The sequence below is a fragment of the Gambusia affinis genome, linkage group LG10 (genome assembly GCF_019740435.1).
Source record: "Gambusia affinis linkage group LG10, SWU_Gaff_1.0, whole genome shotgun sequence".
Classification (NCBI taxonomy): Eukaryota; Metazoa; Chordata; class Actinopteri; order Cyprinodontiformes; family Poeciliidae; genus Gambusia; species Gambusia affinis.
In genome coordinates, this window is record NC_057877.1 from 14205891 (window position 1) to 14221533 (window position 15643).

A 15643-nucleotide genomic window follows, 5' to 3' on the forward strand; every position below is an offset into this window, starting at 1 on the left:
TCTTTAAATCACTGCAGGATCCTCTAAGAAACAAGCACTCTTGGAGGATCCTGGTGTTTAAAAATTAAAATTTGAAAATTAAAAAGTCTGGATGAGCTTTGGTTAGTTTTAATGTTGAAAGACTCAGTAAGTTTAGTAAAAAGCACATTAGAATGATTGATTTGTAGCACTAAAGAAATAACCTGTTGGAAACGAAGCAATTTAACCATCTAATAAAGATAAAAAACATGATTAATTCAAAGTTTGGTTGGATGTAAACCAAAAGTTGACATCACTGTTTACGTTTCTTATATTACTGTGAAAACCTCCTTGTTAGAGAGATTGAACATTCTTTTAAATCTCTAAACATGGATAAGATTTTCAATGTTCCAACTCTGTTATATTTTTAATGTAGAAAAACAAAAAAAAATAAACTTGTACACTTATGAGTCATGACCAAAAAAAGCCTGACCACTGCTTCTCAAATCATTTCCTCAACCATTCAACACACAGAAATATGTATTGTTATCACTATATATTTAATGCATTATTTATTTTTACAGTAAAAGGCATTACATTCCAAATGAGAGTTGCACATTTTTAAATCAGCAGTTTAGGTCACCAGGATACGATACAACATGTGGCTATTCTGAACTCTTTATTTGATGGTCATAATGTTGTAAAACTAAAAGTTCCAGAATATGTAACAGAATTTTTATAAATTGTGTAAAGGTTAAATAAAAAAATATTGAGGTTTAAAGCTAGTAATGGTATTCATTTTCACAACTTCTTGTGAGAGCAGAAGGTAGGAGCACAAACTGCTCTTGCTGCAATTCTCATTCTGTTGGTCTTAACTTTGGACTCAATAAAATATGGAATTACTTTGAGCATTTGCTCAGTTTGCTACTGAGGCATACCATGCTAAAACCTGAAATTGTCATGTTATAATTGTTATGCTATCAACTGATAACATATTGTGTATCAATTTTGCTGGGGGAATAGGCAAACAATGAAAACCTACCTGTGCTGTTGGGAGTTGGGGTCTGCAGACTCCCCATCACTGTGACCACGGGACCAACAGGCAACGTGGAGGGTCGTTGGTCTGATGTACACACCTGAGAAGCGTCTGTTGCAGAAAAACAAAAAAGAAAGCAAACGAGTTTGAACAGACGCCCTAGAAGAAAGCCAGGTGATATTAAAACCAGCATGTCATTATGAGAGACACTGCAGAGGTAGACGCCAGCTGCGTTTGGGGCACCTGATATTTTGCGCGTTTTGTTTTCACAGCAGTTTTAACAGCCAGGTCAGAGTCCTCCAGTTAAACTTTGCCGCATCCGAGCATTTCATACAATAAAGCCAGAAACAAACTCAAGTTTCAAGAAAGTTTACATCTCACCGATTTAACTGTAAAATTTATTTTAAAAAGCAAGTATTTAGTTAGAAACTGAACAACAGGGGGAGTATTGTCACCTTTGAGTTGATCATGCAATATAAAACACTTATCAGAGTCTGACTTGTGTGCGAGTACCTATAGGTAGCGTGGTCTGTGTTGGCATTGTGGTGTTGACTACAAGGTCCAGGGGGGGCTGGTAGATCCCATCCACTGGGTTGATGGTGCTCTGTAAAAATAAGGGAATAAAAATCCAAGTTCACCAACACAAACACCCGCTGGAGTGACTGCACCTCAAACACTGCCTGCTTATAGTTTAAAACAATGCTAAACAACTTGGGCATCAATTTACCACGTGTGTCTTAATACTGACTGGACAAAACATGTGAGCTGGTTATAGATCAGATTATTGGTAGACCAAAGCATTAACAAGAGTGCTGCACTGAAACGCCCCATCTAATCCGAAGAGATTGATTCCCTTTCACCCAATGTCCTGGAGAGAATGACGGGATTAACTACTGCAATCAATATGAAGCCGACCAGGCTGCAGGACAACACAGAAACCAGCAGGACAATAACGAGGATGCCTCTAGTGTAAAAAAAAAAGAAAAGAAAAGAAGAAGAAAGATTTTATACTCCATCTCATGGTTTCCCTGCTGTAAAAATCAGCAACACGTTTCAGATCATGTGGCCATGATGACTAGAGGTTACATGTATTGCAGGCAACTAAGTGCAATTTTTACTGCAGTAGCATAATCTTCCAATGACAAATCTAACTAAATTAAAACTTAAAATTTTGAATATTTATTCGGAAATCATTACCGTACTTTAGTCTCCTATAAAATTTCACAAGGACTGAGCATTCACAGGGGGTGGGACTTTGTCCATTCCTTTGTCTAATATCTCTAGATCATCCTGAGTCATGAGTTCGCTTTATGCTTTCCTCTCTTGAGCTCACATCTTAGAGGATTCAGGTCTGGGGACTGAGACGATCATGAAAGGTGGAATTTGTCTCATTTCTGTGTTGATTTGGATATATCTTGGATCATTACCATATAATTTCAGAATTCATCAGATTGGTATTTAAAGTTTCCTGATAGTCCTAAGATTTCATACAGTGATACACTCAGAGTTTCCAAGGCCTTTTAGAGAGAAACAGGCCCACAGCAACACGGATCCTTCACCTTACTTGATAGAAGGGGTGATGTGCTTTTTTTAATTTGCAGTTGAAAAGCTCAAACTGAGTAATTTAAACAACTCCATTTAAAGCCCTAGAAGAATTGTGCACAATTCTAACGCTTACGATCTTGATGGTAAGAAAGAAAATGCTTACTAATCCCAAATAACTGTTTGACTCTTAAAGTGATGCTGAGTTTTGGAGGGTTTTGTTTGCACATCCTGCTCACTGTGTGCGGTAATTATGGGTTCTGATCCAGTCTAGTAGCAATTGACAATGAGACAAGGAACTCTTGTGTTTTGTCATATTTATGCCACAGGGAAAACGTAATTGATTATCTTTTAGAAACTCATGATCAAGTTAAAAAAAAAGTATAAATTAAGAAAAGATTTTTGTTACGTCCATATATCCAGTAAGCAATCATCCTCAAATTAAAGGTCGTATTTGTCCAAAATTTTCAATGTTATTTGAATTTAGGGTCAGTTAAGTCAAAGATGTTTTCCACCTCTTCTACAGGAGTACTATGCATAATACTTTGCAATGCCTTTTTAGTTTAACAGGGTCCCTGCATCCAATATCCTCACTGGCTGGAACATGGACAAACCCAAACAGGAAAACAGGATAATATCGACCTATGATTCAGCTACAGCTCACCCTCAGGGCTCTCTTGTCACAAATAAAATGGCCTTTTGTCATTACAATCTGAGAGGTTATTGCTTTAACTTGACCTACAGCAATTTAAACAGCTTTTTCTTCTTACAGAGAGAATAACTGCCGCAAATGTGGTGAGTCCATACTTATTTTGCCTCAGATAAAGCTGAGGAAGAGAAAAATTTAATGCGATATCTCAATATTATTTGCCTGTTTGCTTTTATATAATAATAATTCGAACTCCAAACTGTGATCAAAGTCACACACATTTGAGTTTATGCCTCGTCCTCCACTCTGCACGCCTTTGTCCTGATGCCTTTGAGGAAAAAAAAGTAAGTCAAGGGCTACTAATTATAGCCAAACAGAGAAATATTAATTTGCCATGTTATGGGTGGTCAATCTTTGGCTCCGGCAAGTGGGAGATGACTCAAAAGGAGATGGAGACGTGCAGTTCAAGTAAAGTTAGACCTAAATAAACCATGACATAGTTAATTTCTTTTTGATGCGAGTGTAATATCAGCGCAGCTAGCAGCTCTAGTTAAACCAACTAAATGATGTTGATGGCTAAATATAATTTACCGTTTCTTCTTTTAGTTTAAAGAACCTCTTAAATTTAAAGCATCTTTCCCACAGTGTAAAAACAACGTGGAACATCAAACATGCTGTTAGTGTTTCAAGCTGCAATGCATTAATCGTTTTTTCCACTTTATAAAAACACAGACAACGTGGCATACTCCGAGTGGTGAAAAAGCTGCAGACAAATCTCAGGCAGGAAGCTTAGGAAACATAAAACGGGCAGATCTAGGGGTAGACGAAGCTTAGGCTGTGCTATTTATATCACATAATACTTTACTTAATGACTATGGGATTATATCTGCTATAAGAGCAAACTCCCACAGTATGAGCAGTCCAGCCTCTGTGGGATTCACAAATCAGAGAAGATATTGGACATTTTCTATGTGTTAAACTATTATGCACAAACTGTTAGCATTTTCTAAAGCATTCAAAGAGCTTTCAGATTGATTTTATGCTTCCTTCACCTTCATGTCTCTTCCACTGGATGATTCTCCTTTTCTCTGCCCTCCCTTTTCCACGGTACTTCATCTCATATGATATGATACCTAACTAAGAATAGATAAAAGTTTCCATTTCTTACAAAAGTATTATAGAAAGTGAGCTGTGAGTTAGAGTGGAAAATATCCACTTTTCGCAGTTCCCCATTGAAAGCACTGTGGTTGTAGTCTTCGAGGTCTGTTGTAAAGGTGCATTAAGCCACGTAGACTATATATGGTCAGGTAAGCAAGGTTTCATTCACATCTAGCCTATGATTTAACATTATTTGTGACGGATTATATCAATTTTACTCCACCAGGAGGCTGGACATGAAGCTGAGCATGTAGACTGAGAAATCATTCTAAAAGCCTAAAGTGATTGCTTTGGAAAACTGATGAGAATAGTGGTAAGTAAACATGCCTGAGTCCTGGAATGGCCTAGAATGTGAACACGGTGCACCTGCAGAGCCTGCAAAGTGCTCTCTGGATGGCTTTACTGGCTATTAGTGCTCAGAAATTCAATAAGCAGGCAGTGTGTGCGGTCTCAATCAATGCTGGATGATGCTGGCTTTAATTTCAGGGTGAAGTGATGTGTAACACGCTCAGATCAGGTTTGACAAAAAAAAAACAAAAAAAAAACAAAAAAAAAAACATGCATGCATCACATTAACACACATTAACATACAGTGTTTTGTAAAAGGATCATAAAATTAGGAACTTTTCACATTCTGTCAAATTTAAGCCCCAAACTTCAATGTATTTTTATTGAGATTATATATGATAGACCAACACAAATGTAGCTCATTATTGAGAAATTGAAGGAAAAACTTCAACAGCGATAAATAAAATCCAGCAGGTACAAATCTTGTCAGATGATTAGCTGTAAAAACATGCTAGAAAACCCAACCTGGATCCCAGTTGCTCCACTTTACAATTATGCAAATAATATACAAAACTCTACCTAGTCTTACACTTGGTTAAACACAGCTATATTTCCAAAATCAGAGTAAAGGGAGTTAAATACAAATCCAGGACCTGATTAAACACTACTTGGTGTCGGTTTTTCATATAAAATCTCAGTAATTTGCATAAAGTTTGAGGATCTAACGTGACAAAAAGTGAAACAATTCAATGATTATGGAATTTTTGGTAATGCAAAAATACAAACTGAGTGTTACATGCATGCATATTTTGTGCTGTGATGAAGGATAGTTCCCAACCATTGCTAAAAGGAATTAAACTCAGATTAAAACAGGAAAGTTTTAATCAAGAAGATAGCAGCGGCAGACATGAGGGGAAGGAGCTTAAGGTAGAGCTTATGTCCAAATTAGATGGCATGCTCTAAAGATCTGATTTATCAGCTTCGCTAAAAGAGAGGGTAGATTATGTCAGAAAAAAAAGTTGGAAGTTTTGTCTGATTTTAATTGTTTTTCATGGACAGGAAAAGGTTGAAACTTACTATAAGTCCGTTTGCGTGTTGTTGTTCGTTACTTTGGTCCTTAAAATTTTAAGAAGACAGCGTTAGACTGCTTTGGGTACAAAGGTTAAAGAGTCAAGTCAAAAGGCATCCTGACTGAGAATCTTAGCTTCAGTAAATTGTCGTTTGCAGTGATCGTTTTATCACATGTTTAAACCTTTCCAACTTCCAAAAGTACAAGTCGTCACACCTATCGACCACATAAAACACCAGTAAACCCCCCACTTCCTTTCATAGAGCTGAAAGGAACATGTGATGAAACAAGCACTGGGCCACACCCTTCGTCATCCACCGACCCAGATAGCAACCATGAGAGGGGAACTACCTTACAGACCGGACACAGAGCATACACATCCGTGTGCTTTCAGAAGAATAGTGATTACGAAAAAGACCAATGTCATGGCAACCCACAGAGAGAGGTGTTCAGACATGTGGTCAAGTGGTTTACCTTGGCAATTTGCAGCAGAACAATACAGTGCTTGATGGACTCTACCATACTCTGAAGGAGAGAAAAAACAAAAATCCGTCAGAAAGGAACTGACTTCCAAACTTAACAGGAAGTTTGGAAATACAGAAAAGTAAATATGCACGAGTTAACTTACACAAGTAGCCTCCTTCAAATGTTCTATTTTCTAACAAAAAAAAAGAAAGTAGAAAGCATACCGTTAGATTTACAAGGTTCCTAAAGAAGGACTGCTGATGCAACCTGAAACGGCAGCATCAGGCAGCGTTTAGAGAAAAATCCCACATTTAAATATGTCCAACAGCAGCCGCTCTTTTGTTTGATTCAACAAGATAATTTTCAAGAAAAAAAATCTGATGTCACTTATTCACCGCTTTCAGGTGGAAACACCTGGAACGCCCAACAAAACCAAAAACAGAATATCATAATAAAGGTTCCAACAAGAGAAGTTCCTTAGGACAGTTTCCAACTTTAAATAATATTTCCCAGAACTCATAACATTTTAGGAAAAAGCATGTAATAAAACATGATAAACTCAAACACAATGGAAGCCATTTGCCCTGAGATTTCTAAGTTGTTTAGGACAGAAAGTAAAACTTTAAAATTTTAGATCATAAAAGTGAAAATTTAAACAGTCGCCAAACAGATATGGCAAAATCTACCTTAACAACAGTCACTGACCGTCACAATCATAATAGTTTATTATTTTGTGAAATACAAAAAACTGTGACCTACACTTCTCATTTGCTGTTTGTTTTTATTTGTGGTATTGTCACCTCTGATATATTTGCAGCTCTTCTCGTTTTATTTAAAGTAAAAGACATATGTTCCTTCCCTTTTTGAATTAACTTGAAGCGATAAAGATCGGACGTAATTCTGCATTTTTCAAAACTTTATTGTGGCTAGAAGCCATCCCTGGTAAAGATGTATCGCAATAGTTTACTTTAGTAGCATAAATCTCACAATAAAATATGTTTGAGTATATTTATTTAGTGAAAGAAAAGTGCAAAGAAGCTTAATTTATAATGCATAACTAGTTTTATCTCAACACCACACATAGTGAAGACGATGTAAGAGGTAACAAACATCCACGGAAAAACATTGTGAAGCTCACTGCTAGAGAACAGGAAATTCTTAGAATGAGATTTTTCCACTGCAAGAGAATAGAAAACTTGTAATGTTTTTTTGTACATGTTTATCAGGTTTTTGTGAGGAAACAAAAATCAGAAAGAAATAAAAGCTCTTAAACTGTTTGCTTATCTCTAGAAATACAGCAACAAATAAAAAAAAAAATTGCAGAGCTTCAAAATACATTATTGTGTCAAAGAGTTTCACTTTTTCTGCATTAAATGATATAGAGAAACATGGCAGGTCAGACGATATGTCAACTGTATTTGATATGAATAAGCTAATTAAATACTTATCTGCATGCTTGCAGTTTAAACACGGTGATCAGAGGCCTTCCAGATAATCTTTCATCAAATATCTGCTTGTTAAAAATTATTCTACAATCAAATTGTCAGTGCAAATGGGTCATAATATAACATTTTATTAATCCTTTTTTTTTTTTTTTTTAAATCAAAGCTACCAAACAACCTGCAACAGAGAAGACCAGAGCTCATCTGCACGTGTAACAGTCTCTAAATTGCATTTAGTAATTCGTCAGGGGTCTATTGAGAGAGAAAACACAGGAGCAGAGGTCTGAGACAGAGCACTGCTGGTACTTACTCTGCGCGATTCATCCTCTTTGCAGTCCTTGATCTTCTCATCAAACAGCTGTTTGAGAACAAGAGATGAAAAGGTGGAAAAGGGGACAGATGAGACATAAGCAAAGATGTTTCCAGTCAACAGAGTATCCAGAAGGATCACAGAGTATCTGGAGCCTGCAGATGATTTTAGATAATGTGGTGACTGACACAAAGACAAAGGGTCTTAATAAAAACACTGAACAAGGGGAGGAGAGATAGTACAGCTCCACTACTTTCTGCCTTGTCATGGTGTCACCACAACTGTTTTATAAAATCTCTATTTAAAAATGAGAAAGAGTTCAGAAAGGGTATGAGCAAATTACAGAATAAAGCCCTGCTTTACTTATGGAACAATGTGATCATTCAGGATACTTTAGATGGTCAAAGATATTCTAACTGGATCAAAAATCTATAAAATGAGACATATTGATTTCTCAGTCTGATATATAAAGTTCAAGATAGATTGTCACATTTCTGCCAAAAATAAAACCTTCCAGCTCGGACGCTCCATCCTACCTTCAACTGGTCGATTAGGATCTGTAGGTAGGCGTCAGCTTCAGCTAGCTTCTTGTCGAAGTCTTGCACACTCGGAACGAGTCCTGTCTCAGCCTCCTGCAGACAGGAAAACAAACATTAATGCAATCTCGCTGAGACTTGTGGTAAGAGCCCTGCTAGTTTTGCATATTCAAAGCAAAATGTGCAGCCAGGATCAATAACCAAGAGCTGGCCTTTCATGAGATAATGGCTCGACTCCATCGTCTCATGACCAGACGGGTTTTGTAAACGGGAGCAGAAAACGGTGGAAACATCAACAGTTCAGGGGAATCTTCCAGCAATGTACTGTACTACGTGAAATACAATACCAGGAATATTGTGAAAAGGCAAGCCTGCGTGAATAACCAACATATGTGACAGCCCACATTTGTCAGACTTCAACAAAACTAAAAACCAAGACAGACACAGCTGCAGAGCTAAGCCGCAGAGCACAAATGGGCTGAGGTGCACTCAAATTTATTGTTTGTTAATTAGCTTCCCTTAATACCCTCTAGCCTTCACGTATGCACGCACACAGAGAACATTTCATTACATAAGGTCCATTAAAAGGCAATTACTGAACTACAGGAAAAACAAAGAGGACCACATATGAGTTTCTATCCATCCAAGCTCACCCAAGCACTGGGGACATGAAAAAGTCTGACAAATGAAAGTACAGGGAAGAAGATCTGCTTGGCAGAAAGCTACAGAGGCTAAACAGCCAGATTTAGCAGCAGTGATAACAATAACCCCTGTACATCAGGCAACCCCGGTGATGACTAAGGCATGTGTCGGAGCAATTTACTGCAACAGCAGTCTGTTTGGTATATAACAAGAAACAGCAGACAATTCCAGAGAAATGGTCTCAGAGTAAATGGAATCTTAAATCTTCTTATGAAGTCAAGTTCTTATCAAACCATTGAGAGAGCAGCCGTCATCGCCTTGGGTTTCCTGCGTCGCATACTCCCTCTATCTCCTCTTCCTACAGTCTGGGATTTCATGGGAACGTGAAGAAAAGCCATTAAACCAGAGCAAAACATTAACATCTGTCCAGGGATGAGAACTGCTTAGGTTTAAACTTGTTAGCTTTACAGAGAGCAAAGTCCGTTCTGCAGCCCTGAAGTATGCACTTAACAAGACAATCTTCCTGAAAGGATCAAAGGTGCATGGTTTGTTAGTTCAGTTTGCTTACAAAATAAGAAAACAAACCGCCTGCTGGAGAACGTGAGGAAAAAAATCTAAATTTTACATTAAAGAATGACAACGAGTCGCAAATCCTTCCAGTAATGCACGATGACTGAACTTGAAACCAACAACGCAGGGATCAATACACAACTGTGCAAAAATGATCTCAGGCGATCAAACAAGCGCAGGCAGTGAACTAAAGTGACCTAGAATGAATTACAAAATGGTGACTAAGTGTGTTGGTATAATATCTAAATAAAGCCATGAACACAACTTCAACTAATACAGATACTACATGGAAAAATCTGTTGGCACCCCTGGCAAAGATGTGAGAAAAGCCTTGAAATGAACTCATCCTTTTACTTCAGGAGAATCATGTCACACAACAAGCTTAGAACATTATTAATTTCAGCAAACTTATTCCTGTGGACGAAGAAAAAAACCCTCCAATGTAAAGTAATGCTTTCAACAAAAATCAGTGCTGGCTCTAAATATTGTACCTTGAAATGTATAGAACAACAAAACATACTCATTTTTATCATTTGTTTGTGTGTGTTGATGCTGTATCTTTATGAAATGACGATAACATAGTTCAATATAGTTTATTTTATTGCAAAGCCGTTCTTTTGAACATTAAGCAACAAATGACATAATTTTCTTCTTTTAGTTTTCCAAAACTATACACCTCCCTATTTCAAAAATGTATCCATTCTGTTTTTGTCTAAAGAATACTTTTTCTTATTTTCAGAACCTAAAAGAATAAATTAATTTGAGATTCTCTAACCGAGGTACAAACCCACTTTATTTAGTAGGCACTTGATGGTTTTACAAAGGTTTTAAATGTCTCTTTAGACCGGAAAGGGTGCTGACCTCGGATGTAATCAGAAAAAGAAGCCTATGTAGGCCAGGAAGCTGAAACTTCTGAAGTTAAACACCGTGATAAACTAACAGACCACTATTATTATGCGGCGAACTAAATCTTTTGTTTTGTCAACATGCACAACGGCAGGTGGGGGGAGGGAAGTTGTATTTCACAGACAGAACCGATAAGTTCAGGAACAGAAAGTCAAGTGCAGGTGGTTGGTTTATAAACAGCCACTGAACGGCCACGTCACTCCTTCACTGTTCCAGAAATATTCCCAGACGTCTGCACCTCTGCTCCCACTCATTCCCATCAGCCAGACTCTTCATTTCTGTCCCACAGAGGGAAACTTCCAGAGCAAGGACACACACTTATAATCATCCACCCAATCTGGCTGTAGAAAACAACACTGCCTCCACAGCTCAATCCCCCCCACCCCCCACCTCTCCTCACTATGTATTTATCTTTCCACACTGTGTGACCCACTTTAAAACGCTGCCGTTCCAGCGGCGCGCCGCAGATGATCGAGTTGTGTGTTGTTTTTGTTTGTGTGTGTGTTTTACTTACAGGGCGCCTCGCTCCAATGAACATGCTGCATCAAAGCTTGTGCATCTCTCAGGCCATTTAGCCTGACAAGCCTTTTTCCACTCCTCCTACTCCTCCTCCGTTATGAGCTTTTTTTCCCCTCACAGCGACAAACCGTGAGCTCTAGTGAAGTTAGCATTATGTCTTCCTCCTCCTCTCAGACAGAAACAAAGACCCCCCTTCTCTTCGAGAGTGTGCAGCTAGTCTGGATTCGAAATACTCTTGAGCAGCAGGTATCAGCTGACTATTTGGTATGAGGCAGACAGAGCCGAGTTAATCCAAGACCCTCCCCTGCCAGGAAGGGTACATTTCCTCTCTCGCAGGCAGAAGGAAAACCACACAGCACACAAGCAGTAAGAGAAACTCTGATTGGCTGCTGCAGCAGAGACAGATGTGCCGTTGATCAAGCAACCAGATCAGGGATTGGTTAGCGCTGGCCACATGATCATACGACAGCAACTCGCGTAAATGCACATACGTGTGTTTGTGTGTGTGCGTGTACGGTAAACAAGCAGACACACGTAGCACATCGGAGAGATTTGCTGTGAATGGAGAAGGGAGAGTAGCAGACAGAGGAGCACAGGAGATAAGGGAAGGGGCAAATGACACGGTTGATTTTAAGCATAAAAAAAGAAGAGAAATTGAGCTGGAAGAAGTGAATATAGTCAGAGGATGGAGGGAAGACTCACGGATGGTTTAAATTAAATGAGAACAGCTGAGAGGTAGCTTAAAAAAGAGAAAAAGTAAAGATGCAGAGTAAAACACCAGCCTAGCCAATAAAAAAACAAAAAACACACACACACAAGCGGAGACAAAACAAGGCAGGCGTACGGCCCGATATAAACCGGGCTCTTAAATAAACTAACAAAGAAAGATGCTGTGTTCCTTAACAAGTTCTGCATTAACACCATCCTTCATGATGCAGTTACATAACTGACATTTCACCACCTCTTAGCTTTCTGTTCAGCTACAAAAAAAAAAAAACTAACAAAAAAAAACAACTCAAAACCCCCCAGCAACTAGTTCAAGGTTGAGCGTACCCATACTAAATTTAACTAGATCATATTATACAACAAAGAGCAGTGAAAATTTGGATGCACATCACCTGAGATATTAGAGCCAGCAATATGCTACACCCAAGCATTTCTTTGGAAATAGAAAGCACACAGTGGAATTGTGCAGCTCTGACTGGTCCAATGACAACATGTAGAAAATAAACTTGCATTATGTTGCAATTTTGCCATGGAATAACATGGGTTACCTTGCAGAGTAAGACCATGAGGAGAGAGCGCGTTACTTTGAAAGTTTTGATGAATTTCACAGATAACATTTCCTCTTATTTTCATATTAATTTATACTATCTCATGGCATTTTGAAAGCATATTTAATAGTTAACTTTACAAAAAAAAAAGCTGCTTCTGGTGTCAGTTTATAGGACGAGTTCTTTCCATTAGGTCTTTGGCTTCAGTTGCAACTGCTTTCGAGCATTGTAAGGATTAAGGTCTGCTGTAGTGAAATATTTTCTTTTTGCCAAAGCACAATTAAATCTCAAAGACTCAAGACAACATTTGTGCAGCTGTATTGGCTGCTTTTCCAGAATGATTAAGGAAAAAAGATTTTCTGTAAGCAGCTTTAGCAACTCATACTGACATTTTGATCTTTGCCAATTGTGTGACTGCAGTGTGTGCGCTCCAACAATGCATCTGCAGAACCTTGTGTCTAGGAATGAGTCAATTTATTTTTAATGGTTCAGGGTCAACGGGCCGAGAAATGAAACGCCTTTTTGCACATAACAGTTCCCAGCAAACTCAGCAGTGCTCCGATTCGCAACAAGTGTCACAATTTAGTGGGCGAGACTCTGCCGCAAACTGATCCTGCCTTGATCCAGTTGCAGGATCCAGGCAACTGGATCATGGAACTGCCTGCTCCAAACAGGTTCATCCTTAAAGAGGCAAAGTTAATAGAAGCTGTTAGGCATTGCAAAAATATTGAATTAAGGAATTAAAAACGGATGAATTAAAAACAGACTTTTTCATTGATTTTGGACATTACATGCATGATCACTAGATATCTTGTCAAATTCACCACGAGTGATGCAGGATAACAAGGCCTTGCCAAGAGAACCTTTTGCCCCTTGATTTACATTTTAAACACATTTTGTGGTAGTAAATGTTTATGACATTACAACCATAAATTGTATATAGCCCAAAGTAAACATAAAAAAAAAAAAAAAGAACAGGCTGATATCTAGAACTCACATTTACGTTCATCCTCCAGCTTCATTTCCATCCTGGACTTTGTACCAGTATTGCCAGTATTAAAAAGGTACAGCTTGCTTAGTCTAAAGAAAAACTGCACACACTAGTGCTGACAGGCAAGTGAACATCAAGGATCCCCACACCAGTGTTGGTTTTGCTAGTCAGCACACAGCCATCTGCATACAAACAAGGTGGTTTGCTACGTACCCGGAGCTGGAGGGTGTGACGTAGGATGGTTCCCTCTAAGGCGTGGATCCACTTCTCACGTTCGTCTGCATCTCGAGCTGAGGGGAAAAGTGTACAGAAACACACCCTGTGAGCTATATTTTCCATAAAGATGGTCAGAACAGTAGCTGTGTTTGAGTCAAACAGGAATGACACAACACTGAGATGATATGAACACAGGGGAACACTGAAATGAAAAGAAACTATAGCTGACATTTACAAGATCTGCTTTGCATTTTCTAGGTCTTACTGCAGAAGAACGTCCAATCCCAACACAGACTCCTTGTGGGGACAAAATCTATAAAAATACCAAATGTAAATTGTCATAATATACCAACCTGCAAATTACATTAATAAAACCTGAGCTTCACTTTCTGAACCAAAATAAAGTAGTAAAAGTAACTTTTTGATAAAGCAAAAAGTTATTCTGGTGACACATGTAAATGGCAATACATTGCACGGCAAGCCTTAAAGTCAACTCTGTGTTGATTTCTAACATATATCCTTTGTTTGCAAGGAAAAGCTGCAGCCTCTGAGCAGAAACCAAACAGGCTACCAGTGACATTAAAAAGGGATTCTGTGGAAGCTGTGGTACATGCAGGGCACACCCTTCCTGGCTGCGTCCGTTTTGTCCATTTTTCATGCATGTCAATGTTCTCAGGACTTTTTATTAAACAGGACATATCTTACATATGTGCCTTTCATATATTTGTAAAACCATACTATCAAGGCAGCTTTTATCAGGCATTTCCACAAGCAGGAGGTTGTCCAATATAATAAAACTTCAACTCGAAAGCTGTAACCTGCCCCCAACACTTGCTGGATAACTGCGTACAGGTCACTTTTCACTCAAATGAAAGCAAGACTACAACAGATGAATGACTGTGCAAGCATGGAGGCTGAGCCAAGATATTGCAGAAAAGCTTTTAAAGACATTAAAAGGCAGCTGAGGCTCACTCCAATCCACTTAGACACTGCCTCAGTGGCCTCTCACTTTCCCCCTTTGCCAAACAGACTCACCAAAAAAGCAGATTAGGGAAGCTAACGTTGTTTAACTGCTATTCATGGCAAAGACGAGACAGTGGCCCTGCCATTCAAGAAAAACAAAGACCCAAGCTCCAGGAAATGATCTAGTCTGTGTTTTACATCCATTCTACAAATTACTTTCAGAGGTAGGTGTTTGCAGTGATGCACTAAGTAGCGAACTGCAACCACCTATATGTTTGCTGTCGCCAGAAACAAGAGCAACACGAGAAGCAACCCCAGGTACCTGAAGAGTTACTTATTCAAACAAATTACGGGTCATTTAAACATTTACCTGATGACAAGTCAAAGATTTATAACTTTGACCCAACTATTCAATAACTTGGTGAACGTTAGTCAACAGATGTACGTCACACAAAGATAAAAAAGAAATTAAATGATGTTTGTTTTCATTTTTGTCCTTTGCAATAACATTCAGGTATTATATGAGCAGGAAAAAAAAATCTAAAGTCACCAGCTCTTTAAGGTGAAGCTTTAAAGCTGCAAGTTTGTAAGGCGGTCTTAAGGCCCAGCTGCAGTAGTGCCACAACAGAGGACTGTGTGCAGAGTAAACCCAATTACTCTGGGCTCTGATGCCCCTCTGATAAAGACAAATACAGTGAGGCTTTCAGAAGAACACAAAGAAGAGGGACTGTACAAAACATGAGAAGCTACTGTGTTTTCAGTCACAGTTGCCTATAAATGACAGTAAAACTGTGTCTAAATTATATAAGATGAATTAAAACAGAACATAAAACGCTGCAAAACTGCAGGAGAAACTAAGAATATTCTATAAAACCTGAATGCTTCACTAAATCAAGCTCTCATTCTCAGAGCTTACCTTCAACATGCCCTTAGAGTGGATCATACGTCAATAAGCAGAATGAGGAACAGATACCGCAGACACAAAAACACATCTTAAAAGGGTAGGAGTTTAATGTCACTTGTCACATGATGCAACTCATTTCACCTTAACTAGCCAAACACACTGGCATGATCTAGACGACGGATAGAGCATTACACCAAATTTACAA

At 38.5% G+C, this 15643-nt stretch overlaps 1 protein-coding gene across 4 annotated transcripts in view; it reads right to left on the reverse strand.

Moving 5' to 3' along the window:
* The window catches only part of osbpl9 (oxysterol binding protein-like 9), a 36206-nt gene that overhangs the window by 7521 nt on the left and 13042 nt on the right, over positions 1-15643 (reverse strand). For 2 of the 4 annotated variants that reach the window (XR_006371970.1, XM_044130041.1), the window contains exons 4-11: positions 13569-13645; positions 8454-8549; positions 7918-7965; positions 6329-6358; positions 6175-6225; positions 5709-5747; positions 1508-1598; positions 1001-1105 (exon numbers count right to left, since the gene is read on the reverse strand). Coding sequence is in view for 3 of the 4 variants with exons in the window: in XM_044130041.1 (XP_043985976.1) it covers positions 1001-1105; positions 1508-1598; positions 5709-5747; positions 6175-6225; positions 6329-6358; positions 7918-7965; positions 8454-8549; positions 13569-13645 (537 nt within the window). In the remaining variant the exon portion in view is untranslated. Of the gene's footprint in view, positions 1-1000; positions 1106-1507; positions 1599-5708; positions 5748-6174; positions 6226-6328; positions 6359-7917; positions 7966-8453; positions 8550-11085; positions 11389-13568; positions 13646-15643 lie in introns of those variants that run through there. The other 2 variants (XM_044130043.1, XM_044130042.1) reach the window with 2 other exon arrangements.